This window comes from Hirundo rustica, chromosome 5 (genome assembly GCF_015227805.2).
Source record: "Hirundo rustica isolate bHirRus1 chromosome 5, bHirRus1.pri.v3, whole genome shotgun sequence".
Lineage (NCBI taxonomy): Eukaryota > Metazoa > Chordata > Aves > Passeriformes > Hirundinidae > Hirundo > Hirundo rustica.
In genome coordinates this window covers 53409637-53425377 of record NC_053454.1, presented here as the reverse complement: position 1 = coordinate 53425377, position 15741 = coordinate 53409637, and the positions used below count along the sequence as shown (strand labels likewise).

Here is a 15741-nt window from a genome sequence, read left to right as displayed (position 1 = left end):
TTTGATTGTGTTAAAGGGCTCTGAACATGGAGTGGAAAATCATGTATCAAAGAGGTGATCTGATTTCCAACAAGTGAACATTTAAAATGCTAAAAAAAATAGATAAGTGGAAACAGTAAATTAATTTTTGCAGCACGAGGGAGGACAAACAGTAAATAAAAATTCAGATGAAACAAAGAGGCTGTTCACAGTCCAAGTCTTCAGCACCGTAATACAAAAAAAGGAAATGAATGATGAGAGCAGAATTTGTGTTTTGTAATAGACAGGACAAAATGTCAGGACACCGAGTCCTGGAAAAAAAACCATTAAACAAATCTTTGACACCTAATGTTCTAGTCAGTGTCAACAAGTCAGCTGTTTCTCAGGGATAAAAACATATCCTATAACATATTTTACTATCACATATTATTTATTTATTTTATATTACATGTTACATGCACCTTTCAGTTTCTTCCATTCCAGCCAGCTTGTAAAACACATTTTCCAGTTTGATTTGTTTATGGTCAGTCCCTAGTGAGTACTGAATTTTTATTGCAGTTTAGATTCATACATTCAGAGAAAAGGAAGCTGGGCACTGAACCTAAAGCATTAACTGGTTTTAGTTCAAGCTTATAATTTTTCTTTGAAACAGAGCTTATAATTTTGAAGATTCTATATCTTTCACTTAAAGAATTTACTATTTCACAGTGAGAAGTTCTCTGCGGTCACCTAGTGGAATTCAAAGGAAGTTGCTAAAACCGGTCTCCCATGCAATAGCAAAAATGAACCTTGAGAGGGTGCTTGCTATCCTTATAATCTGACTGTTTACACCGTGTCAGTCAACATCATCTCTCCTCATCCAAACTTGGCAGTTTGTTTAAAGCAGATTGAAAAGCCAGCGTCTCCTGGCTCTACGTGCTTGTAGCATCTTTCTACATCCCCTTTGCTCAGATATAAAGTATAATATAAAATTAAAACTGATGTAGAATCAAGATTAGTATTCCATTAACTATTGTATGAAACACAAGTAAGCTGCATACAACATGAATGAGGCACAACCATCAAGCTGGACATGGACTTTGACAACAGCTCCAACTCTGGGTCCTTCTGTATTCTGTCAGCAACACAGTAATCTCATTTTCATGATTCAGTGATGTTCATCTGGGCTGATTCAATAGCATTTCTATTAAAAGCCAGGTAATCTAATTCACTCACAGACAAAAATCAGTCATTTTCAGATACGATATGAAGGGGCCATAACTGATTTTATATCCTTTGTGGCCCGACTAGCACCGGTGTTCCTGTGGGGTGGTTTTAGGGCCATTTAACAAGGGTCTGTGCTTACAAGCGAGCGGAAGCAATCACGTACAGGCGTTTTTGTGAGGTTTGCTTTTTTTTCTCGGCAACAGACCCAGGGAACATTTACAAGAGAAATGTGCTCTGGAAGAGGGGCTGCAAGGGACCCTAAAAAAAAAAAAAAAAAAAAGCTGGTGTCTATTGTACTTCGCTTTTCAGCAGCATCGGGTGCCCAGCGCCGGCACCTCCGCGGGCTGCGGCCGCCACCTGGCAGCCGCGCCCGGCACTGCGCAAAGCCCCGCGATCGCCTGTTAGGAGAGGGTTTAACTGTGCCAAAACGGGCTTAAGGGATCTCGAGTGTTCCCCGAACCAGCAGGCAGGGGTCCCCAAAAGCTAAAGACAGGCTCAAAGGCAGCGTCTGGGTGCCACTGATGGGGCCCTGCCCGCTGTAAGCGATTTGTTCCGGCCGCCCGGGCAGGCTCCGGGGCCAATTACCTGCTCAGGACTTGGAACTGGGACTGGCCCCGAGGCCCAGAGGGAACTGGGAAGGGCCCTGAGGCCCAGAGGGAACTGGGAAAGGCCCGGAGGCCCCGAGGGAATTAGGAACGTCCCTAAGGCCCCGAGGGAATTAGGAATGGCCCTAAGGCCCCGAGGGAATTAGGAATGGCCCTAAGGCCCCGAGGGCTCTGGCTGCCGAGGCTGCCCAGCAGGGATGCTCGCAGGTTCCAGCAGAAGCAGATGCTGGTCTTCCTGCCCTGCCCTGCCCTGCTTCTCGGTGTAGGAGGTGCTTCTCACCCCTGACGGCGGGGTGTCACATTTGGGTACAGCCAAACCGCACTGAGTGCAGAGCCGGGCAAGAAATAATCTGATTTAAAATGGGAATACCGCAGCAAATACCACATCAAGGAGGCTGCTTCAAAGGCCTGAGGGCTCTCCCACACACTGCCACCAGCGCATGTTCCTGGCCAAGACACGCAAGAGGAGGATGGAATCTGTCACTTGGGCTTTATGCCAGCTGGGGTCTTGTAGTGCTCATTCCATCTCTGTTGTATGTTGTGAGGATTTTGTTTTGTTTTTAAATACAGCTTTCCTGATTGAAATCAAGCTCAGTGCAAAAGAGATGTTAGGCTTCCTCCAGCTCTCAAAATAATCTGCATGTTAGAAGCCTGTGTTGATGATCTGGAATAAATTATTTCCAGAGAGGGTAAAGAGGATTTTCAGGTTTGAAGTCCTGTTATGCAAATCAGTTGTCTTCTGTTCTGCCTTTGCATTAACACAGCCTGTCATAGTTCTTCTGCCACGCTTCATCTTCTATTTCCAAATCTACATTTTTTCAGACAATTTGATTTCAAAATTATATTTACATTCTTAACGTCTCTTAATGAGCTTATTTCATTGGTAGCGTAAACCTAATTATGAGTCACACCAGGGGCTCTTTTGCTGTGAATATTTCCTCCAATTTAGCCTGATCAAAGATTGCTGGGCCGTGTGAGCACCACAGCTTCAGACATTGCACTCACATACATTAAGAATGAGTTAAATATTTTAAATGGAAACAATCTTCTCAAGTTAGTTACATTTTTGGTAGAGACCAGATGCTAAGTTCAGACTGTCTTTAAAAAACAAGAATAGCCCTTAACATTTGGGGTGTATTGTAACATTTTTTCCTTTGGAAGGCATCTCCAAATGGGCAAGTTCCAATAGCTGTTCCTCCAAGCTAAACACTCTTAATAATAGTAATAACAGTAATAATAATAACAACAACAGTGTGATTTTTTGAAGGTTTGGGGGGGAGGTAGGGTATGTTTTTTAAACTGAAATCTGTATTCCAGTGCTTTCATGATTTTGCAATTTTTTAATGCCTCTTTTCATTCTTTTATATTTTCATTGACCACATTTGCTCAGTGTAAAATGGCTCTCAGTGACTAGAATGTATACCCCAAACACATGCACTGCAGAACAGGTTGTCAATGACAATATTGCTGTACATCATCTACTTCATCCCTTTCTCTGGTGAGCTGTCAGATCTGCATGCAAGGGTAAAGTCCAGGCTAGGGAGCCACAGGCCCAAGTCCCTAATCTCACCCCTGCCTCATTGTAGAGCAGACTTTTAAATCTGACCCCTATATTTGCCTCTTTTTTTTTGCAAAGGTGGGATGCTTAGCACCCAGCTGCCCGAGGCATTGGCTCCTCACTTCCCAGAGAGGTAATGTGCAACAGGAAAGGAGATGTGGTGCTGCATAACAGGCATTATTGCTTCAGAGATTTTCTGAGCAGACTTTTTATGCCATCAGTTAATTGCTGAGAATTGTTTAAAAATTTAGATGTTTACATTCACTATACTTAGTTTAAATCATAAGCAAATTCCCATGCTTAGTCAGAGCTCCTCCTGAATAGATCAGTGTCAGTCTGGCCCAGAATAACTTCCTGAATCTGTTAAGAAATATTTAATATCCTATTCATATGCTGAGAGATTTTTTGTTTGTTTGTTTGTTTGTTTGTTTAAATATCTGTGCTGCGCTTCAGAGGAAAAAAAAATTACAGTTTTTAATCTTGGGTATGAATTTGCAGAACCCTCACCACAGCTGTGAAAGGGAAGAGATTTCATGCCTGTACTGAGCAGGATAACAAGCCTTGATGGTCCTAAGCAACCTCACCTGTAGCCTCCACCCACGCCCCTGGGCGCGGACTCCACTTAAGCCCAGCTGGCGTTATTTTCCTTATAAGGATGCTTTTCTCCAAGAGCTGCCCCCCCCCCGGACCTGGCTCCTTACCTGGTCCCTGCTGGGCTGATCCTTGACTTGTTCCTGCCACTCCCCTGCGGGTTCCTGGTGCTGCGGTGGCTCTGCTGCAGGTGAGGTCAGTGCCTGGCTCATGCAGTTGACCCTTCTCTTAGGAAGGAGCCCACTCTTGTGCTCCCTGGTGCTCAGTGAGGAAGCCCTCTCGAAGAGCTCTTTTCCTGGCAGTGCTTCCAAGGGCACGAGTCCCCTCTGTGTCTGGCTCCCGTTGATCTCTTGGCAAAGAGGACACCTGGCTTCCCCTGCTGCTGCAGAGGTGTGCTGGAAGAGACGCAGCTGCAAGCTCTGTCTCTCTAGCTTGCTTCTGCTGGTGTTTAATTCAAATACCATTATTGCTTATTTACTACTGCCAGTCTCTGTGATACAGGAGACTCTGAAGGACCTACATGCCCCACCTGGAGGGATGGGTAGGTAACCTCATTATTCCTCTGCAGAACTTGAAAGACTTAAATTTCCTCTTGTTTTTGCCAATTTTATGTGTCTCAAACTTTCATCTAGTTGCTCCTGACTTCCCCAGAGAAAGTGAGGGGAGTACCTAATCTTTATGCTTGTGCTTGATAGCTGCATTTAACTTTTAGCAAATATTCATGGAGTCTTTAACTAATGCACACAGATAAAAGGCAGGAACTAAAGGAGTGAGACCATAAAGGAAACATCAAAAAAAGCACAGCCTTTTCATACCTAATTAAGAAGAAATACTATCTTAATGAAAACTCTCAACCAAGTGGAGAGTGAGTGAACAAAATCAGATCAAAGCACTCAAAGCCCACTTTACGTAAGGCGCATTATTCCTCAAATAAACAACGTGTGTTGTGTAGGGGAGTGCTGCAATATTGGCAGTAGAGCTGTTGTGAGGTTAAATCTGTTAGTTTTAGCATTGTTCTGGTTTATCCTGCTTTTTTCCTGCTTTTTTCTCAGGAATTATTTTCCAAGTACAGCACTACTGAGCTTAATGTACATACATTGGTAGGATCTCAGTAGACAAAAGCAATCACTTCAGGACAGATGCTGACACTGTTTTGTGTTTTGTGGTGTTGTTCATGTTTGAAGCAGTGTAAATCTGTCCTAATGCCACTTAAGTAAATGGAACTAATCTGGTCTTAATTGTATTTTGATTTCCCCTGTAAGGAGCCCATAACAAGATACGATTTGTGGAGCTAATATATATATTCCCTTACTGGATTATGAAACATGAACAGAACTATTACAACTGGAAGAAAATGTTAGCAGCAAAACACAACACAGAAAGATGAGCTTTAAGTTCTCATATGCAAATATTGTTTGGAAGTTCTTGCAGCTCCACCAATCCTACGACTGAGACAATGTCTAGTCACTAACCTACCAAGAGAAAGGCTGTACTAAGCTAAAGATGAAAGAAAAATTCAGCCCTAGGCCAAAAAGACATTTGTTCCACCGCAGAAACACAACAATGCTTTTCTCAGGATACCTTCCAGTCTGCAGCTGGGAGACTTCCTGAGACAGAAGTTATAGTTACCACTTAATGATGATTTTAAAAAACCGAACTGATAATACCCTGATGGCATGTTTTTTTCATGAAATAGTTTTACTGCTTTTTAAAACCCCTTTTGGCTTCCAAATTCAGCACAGTCTATTGCTGTGGAACTGCTGCCTGACCCTTCATTTTTTCTTTAGTTTTAAGCCTGTTTTGTTTTGATGCCCACTTGTTGTAACAAGACTAACTGAATAATGGATGTCATGACTCCTGCTCTTCTATGTGTCTTTATTTCTGTCTCTCTTTAGGGTGTAGGATGAAACCTTAATTCTCTGCTCAAACTGGCTGTAAACAGCAACAAAGTGTTGATGTATTGAAACAGTGGTGATTCCTGTTTGTTCTTTAGTCCTTCCCTAATAATTTCAAGTATTTGATTACCTAGCTTTGCTAAGGCAAACCAATAAATTGGCCTATTCAGAGAGCCATTAACAATGACGCCGTAATTTTTTTTTCCCCTGATGAAAGCTACTCTATGTAGCAATGCTGTCTCTCTATAAGCCTGTCTTTGTGACTGAATTGCATTACAAGACCCTTTTCTGGCACCTTAGTTGGAAATTCAGTATCATGAAATGTTTGTGATTCTTCAAGTTCAGCTTTTTTTACTGCACGAAAATGTTTTTTAAAATTCTGTGTCACCCTGCCATCCCTCCATTTATTTATTTCTCCCCTAGTAATGAATATAGTGCCTGTTACAGATTCACGTGGGATTGTGTTGATAAATTGCTTTTTGAAAAAGCAAACTAATCTTTCAACTCTGATTTAACCCCTTATTTATTTATAACAGGTTCTATGTAATAGATTGCTTCCCCTCCTATATCTTTCGGTGAGTGACCTTGCCAAAAGCCCCAGAAAAATCTCACATTTATCTACCTGCTTCTGATTTGGGGAATACCAATATATCTGTGGCATAATTTCCCTGTACAAATCTGTCCTGAGCTATTGTTCACATCATAATTTTGACTTAATTCTATTCTCTACTATAGCTTCTACAGTAGCCAGGTTTCAAAATCTGATTCAAGAGTTTGCATTTCCTTGCAACCTCCTTAGAAACCTTTTCAAAATGATGCAATAAATCTGCTCTTGCACTCCCCAGCTCTGGCCCTCTGTGCTGCAGTGATCTAGAGTTTGATCATTTTGTCTGTGACTGTCTTTTCTGGATGGGCATCCAGAGGCACAGGGAAGTGTGAAGCGATGGCATGTGTTTGCTGTGTGTGGCTTTGACCTCACAGAGCACTGGGAAACAAAGTCTACCTGTACTCACAGTATCACTGGGGAAAGGGAGAAATACTAGAATGGCTGCCCATATAGTGAAAGATGTGGATGATTAAAAACCTCACTGAACAATCCTTTGAATTCTGAATAAACAGTTTCTGTAGTCTGAAATGCAGGTGTATTTTAAGACCTGTCATTACTGCAGTCTAGAAGAGCTTCTTTGTTCTTGGAACTCCATATGTTTACTCCAGGTGTTTACAAACTAAAATTAAGATTTGCCATATGAATGTATGTAAAGATGGAAATATTATTTGTTTTCTTTGCTGAAGCATAAATACTGAGTAATTGCCCAAGACAACTTTGGCAGTTTGAGTGAAACAAACTTTATTTTTGTTACTTACTCCTATTTGTAAATTATTATTATAATTTTCACAATGAAGTATCATATATCATAATATGGTAGAAAATGTTATAGGTACTTTTCATCATTTTACTTTTTCTCTTTTGCAGAAACTGGTGTGCTTATGTCCATACCAGACTCATACCTACAGTTGTGGTGGACAACCTGGAAACCTTCTCATCAGGCAGAGCAAAGCCTTGCACTTGGGAAACTGGATCCTGTGCTCAGAGGTATGGAGAACTGGGGAGAAAGAGTACTTGCAAGAGCTTTAATTACCACCAAACCCACCATAAATATGACTTTAACCTTAAAAGTTAAAAGGGAAACAAGAGGGAGCCATGCCCTCACTCTGGCACCTTCCATTCAGTTCAAAGTTTTTGAGTTAAAGAGAGATGCACAAGTAGAAAGCTTTAAAGCACATGCAGGGAGGAAAATCCTTTCTGTACAGTCATCCAAGCTTGTGCTCCATTGAAGCAAAAGGCTTCTCCTTAGAGACATAAATATTTCTGTTGTTATCTCTCTGCTGAGTGCTTATTTCTGGCACAGCTTTGGTCAGGCAGTGAACCTAGACAAGTAATTGGCCTGGATGGAACTTGTAAATAATACCTCTGTTAAACATCCAGGTTGTCCTTTGTGGTTTGGGTGCCTCATTGTATTCTCTAAATGTTAGATTTTAGCTGTAAGTGAAATTGGATGTTAATGCATGAACTTGGAAAAAGGCAAACTGAAACAGAACCAAGGAAATGGAGATTGTTATGTGTTTTTCCCCTTGACAAATTTTAAAAGCCTGTTAAAAGTCAGTTTGACTGTTCTGAGAATTGTCCTCTAGATGGTATAGCAGAACACACTTAAAGCTTTTAGTTGACACTGGGCATAGAGCTTCCTTAGCATTTGGACTCTGAAATGAAGTCAACTGCATGGCAAAACTGGAGTGGAGTGGACCCTGAGACTGAAACGTTGTCATTTTTGGTATTTTAATTTTTTTCCTAATTCAATCACTTTAGATCCTTGTGTTGCTCCTATGAATGTGGCTCTCCACTACATAAATTTCTGAGACTCATTTACATGACTTTTTTAATGTGGGTTATTTTTGAATTCGCTATTCCTGATAAACTCCTTTCATGGACACTTCATTTTTGAGTGGTTTTTGGAATGGATTATGCTAATACAGAATAAGGTATTTTTATCGTAAGTCCATCCATACAGCAAAATAACCAAGAACTCTTTTAAATTTAGATCACCTTAATCTTTATTGAGTTCTTGCTGCTGAAAAAGCCATTTCTTACAGCCAAAGCTGGCTGGGGACATATGCAAAGCTCCTGCCAGCTGCTGTGAGAATTTTAATATATATTATATTACATCCCTTGTGAAGAGGTGACAACATTAACTGGCATGTAAAGTATGATGGCATTGGGAGGATATTTTTTGGTCTGACAGCCTTTAAATTTCTCTCTTTTTCTGGAATGATTTATACAGGGATTCTGTGTAAAGAAACAATTCAGTAACTGTCTTATTGTATTTTCTGAGATTTTAGGTCTTATTTGTGTTAGGGTTTAGTAACTAGTAATAGCATATGATTATTTTTATTTGCACTTTCTATTTAATGTCTTAAAAGGGCAAGGAGAGTTGCTGTAGTTGATTCTGTATGCCCTACTGCAGCATGTTCATTCTAAACTGACTTCTCTGTGAAGTTAAGAAAGCTAAGGGAAGTGGTGAGGTAGCCAGGACATGTAGTATCTCTTGGAACACAAATAAAATTGCTGCTCCCTCTGCAGTTGCATACTGTAAAGGTAATAATTGAGGCCTCACAATTACATAGCCAGGCCCTCCTTTCCCTGAAGTCCAGAGTGGAATTTTTCACACTTAATTGGATTAATGTTGTATTATCTTGTTTAAAATAATCAGAAGGGGAGGTTTCAGCATGCACTAAATGTGGCATAAATTTATTGTGAATGCATTTTTCCACCAATCTCAAAGAAAAGCAGTATATGACAATTGTGGTTTTGGCTCACTTTTTCCAGTTTAGTAGTTATCAATTGTAATGTCTTCCTTAAAAGATTGCAGTATTTAAATCCCGAGTAAGACATGCTGAGAAAAAAATCTAAATAGACATCAGGTTTCTTTAAAATTCATGCAGATAATCTGGGGGTTGCAATATTAAAGCTGTGATTGCTAATGAAACATCAAACCCTGGTTAGAATTCACTTTGAATTTCAAGCAGTAATAAAAAGATGGGTATGACAAGTGACATAATGTAACGTAGTTATGCAGGTATCTTACAGCTCCTTTTCGGTTACCTAAAATAGATTTAAATTGTTATCATTTCACAGGTCCCAGACAACAACACACCAGGCTTACAGAATCAAACATAAAATAGTGACATCGCTGGAGTGGAAATGCTGTCCTGGGTACAGTGGACAAAACTGCCAACCCAAAGGTGAGTGGAGTTGCAAGGATTTGAGCTATTCACCTCAGCAAAAGAAAACAGTGCAAGTTTGATCTGTGAGCAAATGGTTCTGTTGAAAACCAATGGAGTGCTTTTTGTTAAATCACAACCAGATAAAATGCACAGCAAACTAAAATGCTTTGGGATGTTGACTCTCCTCTGCATGTCAATTTCCAGAGCAGCTAAGCAGAATGTGCTTTCCCCTCTTCCACTTTTACTAAAGCTCATAAAATTACCAGCCATATTTCATTTTGCTGAAATATGGAGCTTGCAGTCAGTGCGTCTCTACTTTTGACCTTTAAGTTGAGTATTACAGTGCTAGGGATATTAAATCCACATCCTCTATTGAGTACTTCTTGTAATATTCCTCTACAGCATTGTTACTCTTATGTCTTTTGGTTTCAGGCCCTAAGAATATATTTTATTTCTGATAAAATAATGTATCAGCTTTACTTCTCTGGATTTTGGAGTTCTTCTGCTGTTCGTTTTAACAGTGACTGAATTTTTCTAGGTATTGCACATGATCCCTGTATAATTGTGCCCTTTTTGACAGAATAGCCTTTTACCCCTGCCCTGGTTATCAAACATGTGGCATCATATTGTGGTTTTACGTCTGTATAATGGCTATTTCTTTGCCACTGGCCTTGAGCAAGCAGTCCTTGAAAAATTAGATACGGCATCAGCATACAGGTTTTAAATGAATGAATATTGCAAGGAAGGCTATTAGATGTGATAGGGAATTCAATCAGCAGTGGTGAAGTAAAGGGCTGTGATTAAAAATTAATGTAGAGGAATGAAGAAAAATCACTATTGTTCACATCCAGGAGGGAAATTTCAGTGCCAAAGAGCCAGAACCTTGGCAGACACAAAATTTTCCTCTGCACAGCTGAGTGTGGAGCCAGATTTCAACAGATGTAAGAGAGCACGGTCAGTCAGCAAGGCTGTCCAGTAAGCACAGATAAAGTGCTTTAAATGTTTCCTTTCAGAAAAAAAGCAAACATTGGCCAAAAAATTGTAAAGGGTAGCATTGAAGGCGGAAGTCACTGTTGACAAAATTGAAGTGGCATCAAAATAACAGGCAAACATTGACCAGGAAGAAAAGCTATATAATTCAATTTGTAGTGGCATTTGTGTAAAAAGAAGAAAGGAAAGTGCTGTGAAGTGTTATAGGAGCGGGTGTTACGTCTCCTGGGTTCTATTTTCATACCTCTTCTGGCTTGCTGAATATCTTGGGGAAGACACTTATAATCTGCATAACCAAGTTTACCCATCTAGAAAATTGAGATGACACTTATCTCACAGGGGCACTGGGATATTTAATTAATTAATGCTTGTAGAAGTGCTTAAAGAGATTGGGATGAAAGGTGTTATGTCAGAGCAGCTTTTCTTCCTTGCTTCTGGAATCCTGCCTCCCATGAGGAGCAGACCACCAGCGCAAGCCTGCCTGTATTATTCAATTCCCACGAAGGGACGGCAGCTAATGAACTTAAGCAGCTGGGAGCCCAACAGCCTTGTCCTCCTGTGCTCTACAACAGCAGGAGAGATGCTGAAAGTGCTGACTGGGGCTCTCCTGAGTCACTGAGGCTCCCACTCGGCCTCTCTGTTGTTCAACAACAGAAACATCACTGAAGGATTTCTGTGCCAGGGGAAATGGAGTGTTTCCACAATCCTTTAGATCCTGGAAAGGTGCTGTTAGTGGGATGTGGGTTGCTTCTAGCGAATGTTAATTTAAAATGCCTTCTGATTTTGCTTCTTTCTCAGATAGAGTGAAGGCATATGTAACTATTTCAGTCTGATAGTCTAGGCAGAAGGAACCACTTACTGCCACCTGATAGTTATTACCAGATATCTGAAATCCTTATTTGGTAGCCCCGTTGTAACTGCTTGGTTCCAGATGCTTCTCAAGGTAGCACAGGAGTGAGAGAGATGGAAATGATGTGTTCAGATCACGGTTCTTAACCTTAGCTCCCTTGTAGGAACACATGAACAAATTGGCTAAGACACGGTTCCTATTCCAGCATGGACAATGCAATTTTATTAGAAAATTTATAAGAATGAAAAAATGTAGATGTAATTTCTTATAAGTGTAATGAGACAACTCAATATGGGCAATTCGATAATTAAAGCATCATCTTTTTGACCTGGGAATATCAAATGTTTAACTGGGAGCAAAACCAATGAAGCAAAAGGACACTTAAATTCTGAGCTGCAGGCTCCATTACACGTTACTTTTACAAAACACAACTTTATTTTAACTCTAAAATGCGTGTAGTAATGAAATCCCGGTTCCCTCATGTGTATTCGGAACACAGAATTACGTGGTTTAGAGCCAGCAGCCGGCTCTCCCGCACCCCCTATCAATACGGAATTCCCTGGCGTGGCAGTGATGCCATTTCTCCAGCAGATGGCTGTGCGATGTCCTAGCCTCTGCAGGAAAGGTAACAATTCGCCTTGAAACACAGGGAACGGGAGGAAACTACCTAACCCCCGCCCTGGGAAACCCCTTCGGCCACTTCTGCTTCATCAAAGATACATTGAGTAAAAAAGACCCAATCTCCACTTTTTAAAAATATTCCCTGAAATGATTTTGAGTTCTGTGTTTAAAAATACATGGGACAATAAATTATACATCTAGGCTGATGTATTGGATAATAGACAGCTAATGTTAGACTTCTGTATGCATTACCTGGTGTTTTTTTTGATATGACTGGAAGAACACATTGGTCAGGATTTTGTTTTGCTGGTTTTTTTCGGTTTTGTTAAAAACACTCTAAGGTGGGTCTAGCAGTCTAATTTGAATTTCATATTATTTGTTTTGTTTTAAAGTGAGCATGGCATATGTAATTTTTTAAAGGTATCAAATGTAAGTAATTTTTTGTCTCTTTCTACCCTAAAGAGTATGTGTATTAAGTTTTTGGTCTGGTGCTCCTATCACACCTGCTGTTAACCAGCATCTACAATGGGAAATCTCAGCTGTGGGATTAAGGGGCACATAGATGTAGTCACCATATGATGTCTTGGAGTGATTTCTTTGGAAAAGGCCTGAGCCATGCTGGAGGAATGATGTAGGAGAAGCTATATCACCAGTGACTCCTCTGAATTTGTTTCACAAATGCAAAGCCTGAATTTCTGATTCTACTTGCAAAGTACCTTTCCTGTACTGTGGTAGAATTTACTAAGTGTACAATATGTGACGTACTGTGGGTGAGGGGGGTGTGTGTGTTCGTTGCTGGCTCCAGTCCTGGATGCTGTCAGAGGCAGTGCACTTTGGGTTTGCTCTGACAGAGATGCTGTATCCTCTGTCTTACAGCCATTGTGTTACCTGAACGTTCTGTTATGTGAACAATTTTAAAGCATTAGTAAAGCAAGCACACGGGGAGAAATATCTATCCTTGGAACTTTGAGTGGATAAAACTGCAAGGGTTTGGGTATTCTAGAATGTGGGGCAATTGTTTTACTAGGGAGACTGAAGGATAAGGTGGATAGTATATTTTTAAAAGAGTCTCTAGCAACAACAGCATCCATGAATGGTTTTAGAGCAACAGAAAGACCAGTAACTGAAAGAATAAAGGACATTGATGAGCTGGTCTTTATCACAGGCAAGTAACCAACTCCCTTGTCATAGACTGTATCATCACAACACCACTGATAAATCCTATGTAATGAGTTGGGCTGCCTGCAAGAATTTAGCTTCTATCAATAACCATGCCACAGAAAGGTAACAGAAGCTGTTGAAATTATAACCACTTGAGGATTTTGCATTTCTTAGCAGGCAATTTCAAAAGACTCTATGAAAGTATTGGTCCATATGATAATTTCCTCTGAGTTCTTATCCTAATTTTTAAAACACGCTTATTTTACAACTTAAGCACCTTATATTGTCCTAATTGCAGTCTATTTATCTTCAAATGAACTGTGTGAAACATGGAATTTATTAAATCAGCATTTTAATCTGTTTCCCTGGAAACTCATGTTATGGCTAAACTAGACTTTAATAATGGAAGTGTAAAATAATGCCACCACACCCAAGTTATCCTGCTTGTACTGTACTAAAGACTGGAAATCACATTAGTGCCACATAAGTGGTATTCCTTAGATATGCTCCTCCTGGATCATTGAATTCAAAATGTTCCATGAACTGAGCGAGTACATAAAAATTGGTATTGGTTTATACTAGCGAACTTATTATCTGATTTATGTGTTTTGTTTGTTTAAAAAAATAATGAAATTGAAACAACCCTGTTAAGCCTGATGGCTATAGAAGGTATGTCAGGAATAGAGAAATCTTAGTTTGATTCCCAGCTGTCTGATGAGTTAATTACTTTTTGGGAGTGAAGGCACTTAACTTTCTGAACTTCAGTTTCCATAGCTGTGATATTGAATTAATAATAATGTTAGTCCAGCTATTTGCAAATTGCTTTGGGATCTTTTGGGCTGAAATGCAAAATAAGCACAGATAATCCCCTCTGCCATCACCAGAGAAAATGTTTACAAAATTGCCACCTTTGTGGAATTTTTTATATGTATACCAGTCATAAATCTCAGGTGATAGTTGTTGCAACTTAGAATTTGATTGTTTGGAAATAGTTTTTATTTTTTAGGTACTGCAAAAATGTAATATCACCATTGCCTTTAGTAGTAAGGTTTCCATGGTTGAAGATATGTGTAATCTGTAAAAAACCCCAAGAAAACAAAAGGCCCACCCAAACAAACAAAAACAAGCAAAAAAAAAAAAAAAAAAAAAAATCCTCAAAAATCAGTTTCAACAAACGTGGTTGATTTTGTCTCCATTTAAAAAACCCTAATTAATTTTACGGCTGACAAGCTCTGTATTGTCTTTGTACTGCTGTTTTATGTTTTTCTAAAATATTCCTGACATTTTAGCCCTGGGCATTTAAAAATTCTGTTCATTATAAAGCAATTTTTGACATTATCATATTAACACCAGCCCCTGCCACTCTTGAGAAGCCTTTTATAAAGCCAGTCAACATCTTCAGCAAAGTGGTCCCACACTGCACGAAGTGTCATTTTAGATGATTAGGCTTTTGTACAGCTGGTACAGAATAAAGAGAGAAAAAAATTGTTGTGCAATCATCCCAATTATCATGTTCTGTGGCTCACTCACATCCTTTTTCTCCCTTCTCTAGCTGAGGGACAGCAATCAGTTATACATAGCAGCCAGGCTGAAAGCAGCAGAACTTTCAGTGAGAGGACACCAGGAGCTCTGCAGGACCCCAGTGGGCCAGGTCAGTATTTAAAATTGCTCTCACCAATACCCAGTCACTGAATTCACTGCAAAAACAATTTGAGGAAAATCTCTGCCTACTGAGGGGACCTGAATGCAGTGTCAATTTCTATCAGTCATGGTGCAGTGGTTTGCTCTTCTGATAAAGATGGGCAGAAGATACTGAATTTAAACGTACCAGCAGGTTAGAAATTACTGAGGGTTTTGTGCCTAAAATAAAACCAGGGAAGTATTTGGTATAGAAATATTTAAAATATCATGTTATTGAATGCAATAAATTAATTAACAGGAGAGAAAAATAAAATTAAACCAGAAAAACAAAGCAGAGACCCCCAGCCCAAATACAGGAGTAGTATAGATTAGCATTGCACACAGAAGGAAATGTAATGAGGTTATTGACTATCAGAATATGTAATTATTGCTATATATTTTCTTATGAAAATTGGTTCTTTATTCAAAATCAGTACAAAGATGTTTCAAAGCTTAACAAGGGCAGCTCAGGCATGTTTTAAGCTACTATGTCTAGGATGATCAAATAACTAAGAAACATAGCAAGAGTTTGAACATTTATACCAGAGATGCTTGAGATGCGGAGATGCTTATTGCCTTATACATTTGCTTGTTATTGTGTTTACTTCATATAATCCAGGTATTATGTTTTTGGAATATAACATCAGTGTTGTCTTGCAGAAGTATGTACAGAAAAATTAGAATTGTAGGAGATGGTCAGTAACAAAAAAGATGTATTCAAATAGAGATCTATATCTAGAACCTATGTTAGATGACTGCTGCATGAAAAGCTTCTCCACATTTTGGTCACTAGTTGCTGGAAGCTTTGTTCTGGGAGAAATC

General features: G+C 39.7%; 1 protein-coding gene across 2 annotated transcripts in view; it reads left to right on the top strand.

The window, feature by feature from the left end:
- MMRN1 (multimerin 1) overlaps positions 1–15741 on the top strand; it is a 39468-nt gene that overhangs the window by 6226 nt on the left and 17501 nt on the right. Inside the window, exons 2-4 of one of the 2 annotated variants that reach the window (XM_040065303.1) lie at positions 7309–7428; positions 9529–9635; positions 14792–14890. In XM_040065303.1, coding sequence (XP_039921237.1) covers positions 7309–7428; positions 9529–9635; positions 14792–14890 — 326 coding nt within the window. Of the gene's footprint in view, positions 1–7308; positions 7429–9528; positions 9636–14791; positions 14891–15741 lie in introns of those variants that run through there. The other variant, XM_058420766.1, reaches the window with a different exon arrangement.